A 13,006-nucleotide genomic window follows, 5' to 3' on the forward strand; every position below is an offset into this window, starting at 1 on the left:
GGTATGGCCTTGTTAGAGGAAGTGTGTCACCTAGAGGGTAGGAGTGGGGAAACTTTGAGTCTCAGAAACTTAATCCAGGCCTAGTGTTTCTTCCCGCTGCCTGTGAATCCAGATATAGAACTCTTGGCTTCCTACCTAGCACCATGTTTGTGTGCCGCCATGCTTCCCGCCATGACAAACAGACTAAACCTCAGAACTGTAAGCCAGCTCCAGTTAAATGCTTTCCTTCATAAGAATTGCCGTGGCCACAGTCTCTCTTTAACCTAGTTAAAAAGTGTGATTTGGGCTTCGTGCATGTAAGCAATTGCTCTCTCTACCTTTGAACCACATTTACAAAAAATAGCAAGTTGCTTTAGCTCATTTTATTTTCCATGCATGTGAATGTGTGTTTGTGTATATGTGTGTACATGTGAGTGTCATGCAGATACCAGAAGGTGTAGCATATCCCAGAGCTCAAGTTACAGGCAGTTGTGATCTACCTAATGTGGGTGCTAGGAGCTAAACTGGGGACCTATGGAAGGGCAGCACTGGTCTCTGCTGCACTGAGGTATCTCTCCAGCCCCAGTATCAATAATTCACGAGAGGTATTTTCTTCTCTTTCTGCTAGACTTCCCTACATTTTGCTTTGTTTTTCAAATTAACATTGGTATTTAGCAACATTTTAGAAGATTATTAGAGAGAAGGCTAGGAAAAATGGATGAGGGTTTCTTAGCAAAGGTAGTTCATATGAACAGATTTGGTGCAGCAGTGTAAATTTTATTCTGAAAACAGGTACCCTTGATCTGTTTCTGTAGTTAATATAAAGACTTGAGTTATAGAAAATCGTCTTACGCTTCTTGAGGACAGTAAAATAAAATTATGTTGTGCCTGGACATTAGTGTTTTCACATTGATTCTTCTTTTGACAGAATATGTGGGTACTAAAATAAGCCCAAATTGATATACCATAATGCTTACTTAAAATGGTTAGTTTCTTTTCTTAGCGGTACAACCAAAATATTCATTTCCCCCCCTTAACATCATTTAAAACTAAGATTTATTATCAAATTTTGCATCTGGAAATGTTTTAGAAGATGCGCTGAAGATGAATATGGCTTAACTTTGTCAGCTATCGACTGAAAACCACTTTTACAGTAGAACGTGCATGGTCCCTTGCATTGACAAGCTTTAGTCACACTGTTGGTAGGGTTATAAATAGAAGTAACATTTTCAAAAACATTTTGAATTATGAATTATACTGTTGAACATTTTCATTCCCTACTGTCTAGATATGTCACCCCCCACGTCTATACCCTGGAGAGACTTTTATACATGTGCACCATGAGGTAATACACATATAAATTCATGAGATTTTTCAAAACAAAACAAAACAAAAACCAAAACCACAAAACTTAGCAACTAGATACTTCTGTAAGGAGGATGAGTATCCTAGTTGTGGAATATGTAACAGCAGTAAAATGATATTTTAGCTATATATAGCAACATGCGAGGCTGTGGAAATACAACTGCAGGGTAAAAGGCAAGTGTTAGAAGATTATATACAGCAAGATGACATTCCTAACATCCGTGAAAGGGGATAAAAGCTAACTCTTTTTCTTCTTTCAACTCTCTGTTTCCTCCTGCCTTTTTGTGGTGAATTGCATAAAAATAGGATTGATAGTAAAAGTGTGTAAGCCTCTAAGTGAGCCTCCGGGGCTTCAGAATGGTCAATCTAACTATGTGGAAGGTCACTGAGGTGAATGGAGCTTGAGACTGGGTAAGCATGTGTTCGAGGGAGTTCATAAATCTAGTTGTGTGATGTTTTTATTTGTAAGTTCATTGCGATATAATGACTTTATAGTTATTTTAAGAGAAAGCAAGCAAACCAAAACAACAAAAACAAACCCTGGCAAAAATTCGAGCATAAATAACTCAGGGGTGTAGACTTATTGCTTGGTCTGGTAGCAAGGGAGGACAGATTCACAAGGGAGACAGGAGAAAGCTGCATATGGTGGGTAGAGTCTGCTTCTCATCCAGGTCACTGGTTTATGCTCATAGCGTTTATACAAGTTGTGCTTCATAATAACTCTTTAAGGCACCTTTCATATGTATAGTTGAAAAAGTTACACATATAAAGACATATACTCTAGAATGTCAGAGAAATGTCCTAATTAGAACAAATCACGGATTCGTCCAGAAATGACAGAAATACAAGTGAGAGCATGAGTTGCAGTGATAATTGACAAGCTTAAGGTGTGCATAGAGTTTCTAAATGATTTGAAATTTCCTTCAGAGGTCTTCTTTTAAAAGCTTGCTTTCTCAGCTTGATCTACTTTTATGTGTCTGAGTGTTTTGGCTGCATGCGTGTATGTGCACCATGCACATGCCTGGTGCCCTTGGAGGTCAGAGGTGGGCATCAGGTTTCCTGGAGCTGGAGTTAAGGATGGGTGTGAGTACTATGTGGGTGCTGGGAAGTGAACTTGGGTCCTCTGCAAGAGCAACGAGTGTTCGTAACCACTGATCCATCTGTCAGCCTCTGCTTCAAAGGTTTTATCATGTTCAATCAGCCAACGGCTTAGAAGATAAACCACATTAGATGTTTATAACTTCCTACAAGGTAGTAAACCCAGAAATAGATGCAGACCTATCATACTAGAGAATATATTTGCTGGTTAATTTTTGGACAAGGTCTCACACTAAATTTGGAATGTACCATTTGGCTGGCTTGTCTGCCATTCCCAGGACTTCCCATCCCCCGTTGTTCCCTGACAATAGGATCATAGGTATATGACCAGCTGTTGACACAGGTGCTTGGTGGTTTGAATGAAAATGGCTCCCATGAACTCAGAGAGTGGCATCTTGGGTGTGCGGCCCTGTTGGAGTAAGTGTGTCACTGAGGTCAGGCTTTGAGGTTTCAGAAGCCCACACCAGCCCCAGTGTCACTCTCTCTGCTGCCTCTGGTTATTGACGTAGAACTCTCAGCTACCTCTCCAGCACCATGTCTGCCTGTACGCCGTAATGCTTTCCGCCATGACAATGGACCAAACCTCTGAACTGTAGGCAAGCAACTCCCTGTTAAATTATTTTCTTTCTAAGAGTTGCCGTGGTCATGGTGTCTCTTCACAACGAACCTTACAACAGGATCTGAACTCATGTTCTTATGCTTGAGTGGGCTTGAGTGTCAGGCACATCGCCAATAAAACCATCTTTCCCGTCCGTGCTGAGTAATTGTCAATTTTCTCCTATCTGACATTAGCTCAGTTAGTTTATTGCTGAGTTCTTTGTACTGTGCAGATGAAGTCCTTATACAATATGCATTTTACACTGCCTCTTTCTTTCCTGTGGAATTTAGAAAAAAACATTTTCACTTTTTAGGGTTTTTAGGTAGAGTACACTTTACTTGTATTTGTGTTAGGTACTGATCGAGGTTTGTCCCAAATCTGTGTCATTAGACTCCATTGTTGCTGTTGAGATTTCTGTAACAAAGATTGACCGAAATGTCATTAGATAAATATAAAATTATACTGACCATCTTCGTGTCACTGGAAATTAGTGGATGCTAGAGTACTACATAATCAGAATTGCGTTCAGTTTCTTCTTGGCTACATTTGGTGTCTTTTGGCTTTAACCTTCTCATTTCATAAATACAGATAATAACTTTCTCTCTTCACTAGCAGATTGTTGTATGGATGGGAACAGATACATATAGATCTGTTTAGATCTTTATACATATAAACCCTTTGCAGCCAGGTGTGGTAGGACACACCCTTCATCCCAGCAGTCGGGAGGCAAAGGTTCAGAGATAGCCTGGTCTATACATTGAATTCCAGGCCAGCTAAGGCTATACAGAAAGACCTTCTCTCCAAAAACCAGAAGAAGCAAAAGTGAACTTGGCATCAGTGGAAACGGTTTTATTATTTTCCCAGCATTTTCAGCTTACAGTAAAGAATAACAAATGCTTATTCAGGCATTAAATATTGTAAGTTACATGAAATTTCTCAACAGAAATAAGAAAACGCCTAGAGGGTCTTTTTAAAACCTGTTCTTGATTTTTACACAGATGAGCCCTTTGGAAGTAAATGTCACAGCAGAACATCACAGAATGTAAAAATGTCTAACTTTACTACTTAATTCATGGAATCAAGCCATTGTAGTAACCATGCTTACTTTGCTTTGGGGAAACAAATCACATACCTAGTTGTGTCTTCTCTAATCCTAGTACTTGGAATGCCGAGTTCAGGCAGAGGACCCAGAGGACCTTTGGGCTTGGAATTTTACCACTAGTGACTTCTTGGGAGGCCAGACTCATCCTTATCAGTTTATCTACAAAGTGTGTTTGTTGGAGGAAACACAGTTGTATGGAAAACTAAGAATGCACCTCGGATGTGCTGTTATTATCCTCTCAAATTACAGTTCTTAAAGAATTTTTCGTTTCTTATCTAATTTTGGAACCTCTTGAATGTTGAATGAAATGACCCAGTTTGTTTAAACTAATAGTTTCTCAATCAGGTGGACAATATTGAAAGCCATAGCCATAATCATATATTGAAGACCATATCCTAGTTAACAGTTCCTCATGTTCCTTTCCTATTGGGGTCAGATTATTTAAATACTTAAGCGTGCTTTTTTGTCGCTGTTGGTAGGGAAGTCTAGGTTGCTAGGAAGAAACGTTAGCCGTTATGGAAAATAGACAAAAATCTGAAGATAATGTAAATTGCCTAGTTACTTTAGTTGCCAACTGTGAACATTTTGCTTTATTTCATTGCAGTAATTATACTTTATATCTCAAAACATAATTGGGATCAAAAGAAGTGTTTGGGGGACGCGTTGGCTGGGAGGGTATCAGGAGGTCCAGTGGATCAGCACCGTTCTTCGTGGACAGGGGTAGAGGGAATGGAAAATTTCCCCTAAAGACCACTTGTTTCATATTCTAGGCGACCAGTCCTCGCCCACATTTCAAGTTATTCTGCTGAGGTCCACCTTTGCTTACTCAAATTCCCACCCCCATCTTCGGCGGGGATTGAGGAGGTGGTTGTCGCTTCCAAGCCTCCAGAGGACTTCTAACCTGAACCATGGGCACAGTCGCTCGCTGAGGGACACTCCATGTCTCCTCGGAAGAGTGGTCACCAGCACAGTCCCTGTCTTCAGAGGCCAGCCCTTCCTGGACCTCCCGCCTTTGTCATTACAAGTCTAGCTTCCGGTTCTGGGATACCCGGTTCTGCAGTCAGAGAGACATAGTTGTTGGGGTCCGGGTCCAAATCCTGCCTCTCGGGAGATCCTGGCGGGTCTCTGTGGGAGTGGAGACTGCCTCGGGTGGCCGAAGTAATCACTCACTTTCGAGTCCCGAGCCGGGAGAAATATGTCCCATCTCGCTAGCCCTACGAAGGGCCTGGCGTGGACCGTACCATTGTGTTACGTGCCGGAGGGGGAGGCGCTCAGGTACAGCTCCCGGCTCCACAGCGAGCAGCCGTGCCGCCCAAGAAACTAACATTCAGTGAACTCACGTCATTGTCTCATTGTTCCCGGAAGCCGGCCTCCAACGCAGAATTGACAATCCGCTAGATCTGGGCCTCTGGATTCGCCGCTCACCCCCGCGGTTCTCCCCGACCCGCCTGCTGCCCACGTGCGCCCGGGAGAGCTCCTTCGGGCTCCTAGCGGGGTGAGAGCCGTACGAGGTCTGGAAGCGCCGCTCTCAGGGCTGGGCGGGGCGGGGCGGGGCGAGCGCGAGCGGAGCCGGGAGCTTCCGAGCGGAGCCGAGCCGAGCCGAGCCGAGCTGCGAGGTGCCGGGGAGAGGCAGGCAGAGCCTGCCGGCGGCTCCGCACCCATCGTGCTGCGTTTCCCGGCTCGGTGTCCCCCTGCCTTTGCCCAGGCACCGGCAAAACTTTTATTGTCTCGGGGACCCCCCTGGATGTGTGACGAAATCGCAGCGTTCCGCTGTCTCGTCCCCAAGCTCGCCTGCAACGGCGATCGAGGGAACGTGCAACCCTCGCTGCCGGGCTCTTGCGCCCTGCGCTTCCTCACCTGCCGATCGCTCCCGGGAACTGCGAGGGGGGGGATCCCCAACGGGACCGCGCGGGCAACGGCACCCCGAAATCCTGTTCACCGTTGCTGAGCGGCTCGGCGCAACTTTAACTTGATTCCTGTCGCCCACCCGCGGTACCCGCGGCGGCCGCCGCCGCCGCCGTCGCTGCGGTCTCACAAAGAGCGCGGGGAGGGAAGGCGGCGCGGGCGGCGGGCACGGGCCTCCGGGCTGCCCAGACAAAAGGGAAACTGCCATCGTTCTGGACGACTGTTGGGGGCCGCCGTGGGTTCATCCTATTGGCCCGGGCTGCCTCTCCGCCTTGGTCCCCGCGGGCTGTGCCCGCAGTACTCGGACCCCGCGAGCTGCGGGGCGCGCGTTGCTGCTGCTGGTCGGGCTCTAGGGATAATAAATGATAGAGGATACAATGACTTTGCTGTCTCTGCTGGGTCGCATCATGCGCTACTTCTTACTGAGACCCGAGACGCTTTTTCTGCTGTGCATCAGCTTGGCTCTGTGGAGTTACTTCTTCCACACGGACGAAGTGAAGACCATCGTCAAGTCCAGCCGGGACGCGGTGAAGATGGTGAAGGGCAAGGTGGCCGAGATTATGCAGAACGATCGTCTTGGAGGACTTGATGTGCTGGAGGCCGAGTTTTCCAAGACCTGGGAATTCAAGAGCCATAATGTTGCGGTGTACTCCATCCAGGGCCGGAGAGACCACATGGAAGATCGCTTCGAAGTTCTAACGGATCTGGCCAACAAGACGCACCCGTCCATCTTCGGAATCTTTGACGGTCACGGCGGCGAGGTAGGAGTTCTCTGGGTTTATGTGTGTGTAAATAACCAGGCGTCTAGTGCGTGGCGCGGGTCGGATCTGGGCGAGAGGGGCGTGGTGATGACAAAGGCGAGTGAAGTTCCCAAGACCCTGCCAAGGAATTCTTGGATACGAGAGCGTTCAGTTTAGCCGAGAGACACACACTGGATATTCCGTGGCATTTTTAATATAAAGTTCCCAAGGTCAGAGGCCAGTTAATAACTGCTAGTTTTCCGGGGAGAATGAGTAATAGATGCAGTGAATTTTATCACCGGGCCTCAGTGTCCCGATTCTAGAGTTCGAGGCGGGTTAAGGAAGATAGTGTCTTCCGTGTACCCCTAAGGGAAGAAGCCTGCACCAGTTGGGTAGATCCTGTGAAGGAAGCTGTGACTTATATTCCCTTGGCGCTAGGGAAGGACTCCCTAGCTGCAACGCTTCTTTTCAACTCTGCCAACTTTGCTAGAGCAATCGGACCGGGGACAGGGTGCCTCGCTGGTGGTGGGATTTGGTTGCCTAGCCTTTGCAGAGGTGGCTGTACGCGCAGAGCCGGCGGTAGCCACACCTGACCTCTGTGCGGTGGCCAGCTTGGGGATACTGATGTCCTCTTCCTTCTATAAGCCTCTGTTTGGGGTTTATCTGGGAGCAGGAAATAGGCTAAAGCCCGCTATAGGTCTTACTGGCTTATTTCTGTGACATTCGACACTCTGGGCGTGTGGAGTCTCAGGTTTCCCAGAGGTCCTGCCCTTGGCCTTCTGCCCAGAGGAAGTGAGTGTTAAAATGTGTCTCCAGAGCAACTCCTGACATCTGCCTCAGTTGGACACTTGTAACTGTTGCATTGCTTCACGCTTCCCTACGTCTTTCTTGGCAGTATTCCTTTCTCCCTTTACCCTCCCTTCCTCTTCCTCTTTCCTTCTCAGTCTTACGGTTCTTCAGCTCCTGGATGGGTTCCAGGGAGCTGTGTTTACTTGTTCTTGGTCTGAGGAAGCTTTCAGTTGGTTGTCTTATCTGTGCTCTCCACTCACCGTTTGCAAATGTTGCCCAGGTACAGTGAGAATACCAAACATTTCAAACATTTGGAAAACTTAGGTGATAAGACTGGAATTAATCTTTAAACAAACAAACAAACAAACAAACAAACAAACAAAGGGGTGCCCTTTGCCCATTTATAATGTGTTCTTCAGAATGAAAGTTGTACTTTTGTAGTCTCAGGATGGTTTGGAGTTCTCCTCCCCTTGGCCACAGGATAGCTCAAAGACAGGAGGCTAATTGAGATAGGAGACACTGCAGAGTGAGCAAAAAGATACCAATTACTAAGGGTGGCTGTTTAATGACGGAGTCATAATGTCATTTTATGTGCCTAGACTCAGTGGGGGGGAAGCAAGCTGTGAGCCTCTCCCCTGTAAATAATTTAATAAACATAGTTATTATAAATCTGCAGTAGAACAGTTGCAGATAATCTGCTTCTGGCTTTTGAAAGCACACCTTTGGAAGTTTCGATGGAATAGCAGTGTTGTAGAACACCGGGCAGTGTAGAACACTAAATGTGACATTGGCACTTGCACTCGATTGAACGATTACATTTGTCTGCAGAGCGAAAAGTTTCAGCTGAAACGTTCCTAGCAGTGTCTGGATAAATACGCTGCCCTGGAAAGGCTGCAATGGACACTTTCCTTTAATTCAAAGTGTTTTCCACTTTCACTGCACACATCTAAACAAGTGTTAAGTGAGAAGGTGACCACTACTAGCCAAACCGTGAAATGCCTTTTATGGTGCCTAACGTTCAAATTCTTGCTGTTTGCAAAATAGTTAACATTATCAATTCTCACAAAAATAGAGTAGCTGTAGTTTCTCCTCCAATCAGGTGCAGTCAGGTAAGTGTCTCTGCATTTGTTTTACCTGAAGAAAGAAAAAAATCGGGAGTTCTATAAATGTGCTATTGGGATGGTGATAGTAACGATACTGCTGAGTGACTTCTCTCTTGCTTTTTTTCTTTTTTTATTCTCTTGTTACATCGTTTTAAGGCAGTCCCAGCATCTAGTTCCTGCCATTTGTGTTCTTGGTTCCTTTAGCATTCACCAGAGGAGGGTGCCACTGCGTGATATATCTATATCTATAGGTTGAGATATATATATATGTATATATATATATATATATGTGTGTGTGTGTGTGTTTATATATATATATATGCATATATATATATATATATATATATATATATATATATATATATATATTGATAGTTACAGCCTCTCAGAAAAGGTGTCTTTTTCTGGATGTAAGTACACATACATGGCCATACACAACACAGAGGTTAAATGAGTTGTATTTTTTTTTTCCCCCCGGAGCTGGGTACCGAACCCAGGGCCTTGGTGCTTGCTAGGCAAGCGCTCTACCACTGAGCTAAATCCCCATCCCCAAATGAGTTGTATTTTATTCGTGATAGTTCATACTGATAAAATAAGCCACACAGATTTAGACTCAGAAGGGAACTTGACTTGTGCTTATATATTTCATCCTTACTTATCAATTCATCCTGTTCTTTAGACGAGGTGCAGATAGCTAGAGAAATTGTGCCCTCCCTCAGGCTACATGGCCAGTCTGAGGCTTTTGGTTTGTTGGTCTTTTCACTGGATAGTAGGCTTGCGTATTTACCTAGATGCATTAGCCCTCTAGGGATACAAAAGTGACCGGACAGAACTTCTGCCCTCCTGAGAAATCCCCGTCTAATAAGAGTGACTGTTAGACCAAAAGTGACTGTGCAGTGTGCTTCCAGTGTTCTGGGAACTTCATTTACACCAGACTGAGAAGTAGAGGAGGTAAAGCGCCAGGAGGTCACCATTGACTATAAGAAGATGAAGAGGGAAGGCTATTTGTGGTTAAACATCGGGTCTAGCTATGGGGCGTAGGCTGGCAGGGGCTGGCCCTTCTCCTGCTTTAATCTGCCCAGTGCCGAGCTCAGAGGCATGTGCCACACGTGCCCTGAAAAAGTGTGTGCTTGACTCAGGTGCTGGCTTTGAATCTCTGTTTCTTCACGTCAGCTGTGACCTTGGGCCACTTGCTTAAGCAGCTTCTGGGAGCAGTTTATCTAAAGAAAACAAAAAACAAAAAAGAGAGGGGGTGATAATGAATTCGAGGTGAATCAGCCCTACTGTGTTGGAAGGACTCAATGGAGAGTTACTGAAGACAGCTCAAACAGCTGGAAGTCTGCCATGCTGTGGCAGCCATAGCCAAGGGAGGGATGGTTTACCTGTGCGAGTTTCAACTTTCGTCATTAGAAAGATGTTTGTGAGGCACCCAGGACTAATTCTCTGTGCCTTCTTTCTAACATCTGGTAAAACCTCTGATTATTAGCTAAGGCTTCCATGAACATTGAGAAAGTAGCATTCTGGTTATCAGGTTTGTGGTTTCTGATGACTGAGAAGGAATATTCTCTGTGGTTAATTAATAAATCGGTAGCTATTCTGATTTATACTTCAGCCTCCTATGAATTGAGTTAGCATGTTCAACAAGTGTTCCCCCCGCCCCCAAACACATCTCTGGACTTGTGCTGAAGATTCGACTGGATGGCGGTGACTTTACTTAGATGTATAAGGTCTAAAAGAGCTTCCTCTCTGTAATCCAGTAGACCAGGTTCTGTTTTTGAATCTCTGGGACCCTTTGAACATCCTATCTATCATATTATGGGCATATGGCTGGCTTCCTGTGTATGTAGCCAACTGAAGCTAAATAATGATTTTCTTATATAACATGAGATCAAGACAATCAAAGGTTATGAACAAAGCTCAGATCATAGCAGTGGAGATAAGAAGTTTGCTCTTCACCAGTGGAAGGGGAAGCCCTGGGTCCTGCTAAGACTGAACCCCCAGTGAACTAGATTGTTGGGGGGAGGGCGGCAATGGGGGGAGGATGGGGAGGGGAACACCAATAAGAAAGGGGAGGGGGGAGGGGGATGTTTGCCCGGAAACCAGGAAAGGGAATAACACTCGAAGTGTATATAAGAAATACTCAAGTTAATAAAAAAAAAAAAAAAAGAAGTTTGCTCTTTTAAAACTTCAGAATATCAGCTAAGAGGCTGGGCTTCGTGGCCCAAGTCTTTAGTCTCAAGCACATAGGAAGCAAAGGCAGCTGGATCTTTGTGAGTTCAAAACCAGTGTGGTCTACATAGTGAGTTTCTGGACAGCCAGAACTATGTAGTGAGACCCTGTCTCGAAAAAACAACAAGCTGAACCAAACAAACAACCCTCCCGCCCCTAGAATGTCATCTAGGAAAATGATTGGCACCTATAATTTACCCTCAGGCAAAAGGCATTTTGTCATTTGTTTGTTTATATAAAGTACTATACAGAAGAAAATCACCAATCCTTTGATGCATGTTTGGCTGATATCTATCTAGGTGATTGGATTTTTTTTTAATGTTCACATGCTAACAGCCACTCCTGTATTAAAGGTCATGTATATTGTAACATATAGTTTTGAAAGTTCGCATTTCATATCAGAGAAGAACATACTTCAGGTGCTGGTTGGGGATTTCAGTCTTGAGGTTCAGACGTGAGACCACGTGGAGGCTTGCCTGGATCCAGGCGCGCAGGTTCCTAACTGAACAATCACACTTGTTTTGAGCCAGGCTTTCCTCTGAGAATGCTACAAAAACACAGACATACACTTCAGCAAAAACAGACAGGAACATGAGATTTGGTTTATTGTCAAAGGTAAGTGGTGTATGAAGCCTCTATTTTAGGTTAGTGTAGACAGAAGGAAATCTAGACACAAAGGAGCTTCATACCCAGGTCTCTTCCTGGACCATGCCTTCTCCTTCAGCGTGTGTGCTTGTCACTGTGCGCTGTCGTTTTGCCTGTGAGGGTTGTTCTGACGAATGATCTTCTGAAGCCCTGACAAACGGACTGCAAAGACATTATTGAGGATTTTGTCAAGTATATAGCATGCATAGCATACATTGCGTACATAGCATATATGGCGTTCATAGCATACATAGAATGCTTTTCATGAAGACCAAGGGAGAGGTAGTTCCCTAATACGTATCTGTTTTCATCTTAAGGCTGTCGAATCATACAACTGAGTCATCCTGTGGGTTTTTTGCTGCTAAAAATGCTAAGAGCTAAACCCCTATAAGTGTGTAATATGTTACAGGATACACTCATTTGGCATGTTAACCCCACTTCCAGGATCGCTTATCTTTTCTACATTCAGTTTCCCTGCCCCATTTTGCTCATTCTCCCTTTATATACGTCTTTTGTCTTGTGGTATAATATATATTTAGATACTTTTCATTGGGTCCCCCTGAAATAAGGTGCAGTTCTAACTAAATAAATTACAAGCAGTACCGTCAATGGTTTGCTTCCCAGACATTACATCTGAGGCTAGTAGATGATTAACTCTTACGTTATAGTGTGCAAGAGACCTAGAGGTCAGCTGAGGAGAAATATCTTATGGCTTAAGAGAAAATAAATTATTTTTGTTTAAAATGGTACATTAGCATTCCTCCGAAAAAGGTCCCCCCCTTTCTTCGAAGTCTTTCTTGTTTTTCCTTCCTCTCTCCTGTTCTTGGGAACATCTTGGCAACTGAATGTAGGAGACTGCCTGTGACCTTGTGCATCTTTTTTTTTTTTTTTTTTTGGTTCTTTTTTTTTTTCCGGAGCTGGGGACCGAACCCAGGGCCTTGCGCTTCCTAGGCAAGCGCTCTACCACTGAGCTAAATCCCCAACCCCCCCTTGTGCTTCTTTTAACAAATTGGTAAGGAAGCCAGCTGAATAGCACCAACAGCTGTTATCTGTGTGGTGTGCCACTTGTGGAAAACAGGGTTAAGCAGTGTGCTGTCCAAAGATGAGTCAGTGCACTCTCTGCCCTGAGGAAGCTTATGCGTGTGTGCGTGTGTGTGTGTGCTTTTGTGTGCATGTGTGCATGTGTGTGTGTGCTTTTGTGTGTGTGTGTGCGTTTGTGTGTGTGTGCTTGTGTGTGTGTGTGTGTGCGCGTGTGTGATGTGCATGTATACTTTCAAGTGTGTATATATACTTGCATGTATGTGTATATGCATCTGGAGGCTAGAAATTGATGCCACGTGGACCATTCTCCACTGAATTACTGAGGTAGGGTCTCTCACTGATCCTGCACCTTGCTTAATATTGCTAGCCAGCTGGCCCCTAGGACTGCCTGTCTCTGCCTCCTAAGTGTGGG

General features: G+C 44.9%; 1 protein-coding gene across 2 annotated transcripts in view; it reads left to right on the forward strand.

The window, feature by feature from the left end:
- Positions 1-5,748: 5,748 nt before the first annotated feature.
- The window catches only part of Ppm1l (protein phosphatase, Mg2+/Mn2+ dependent, 1L), a 273,903-nt gene continuing 266,645 nt past the window's right edge, over positions 5,749-13,006 (forward strand). The window contains exon 1 of one of the 2 annotated variants that reach the window (XR_015663170.1): positions 5,749-6,808. Coding sequence is in view for 1 of the 2 variants with exons in the window: in NM_001107681.4 (NP_001101151.1) it covers positions 6,410-6,808 (399 nt within the window). In the remaining variant the exon portion in view is untranslated. 2 annotated transcript variants of the gene reach the window in all.

Source organism: Rattus norvegicus, chromosome 2 (genome assembly GCF_021556685.1).
Source record: "Rattus norvegicus strain SHRSP/BbbUtx chromosome 2, alternate assembly SHRSP_T2T, whole genome shotgun sequence".
Lineage (NCBI taxonomy): Eukaryota > Metazoa > Chordata > Mammalia > Rodentia > Muridae > Rattus > Rattus norvegicus.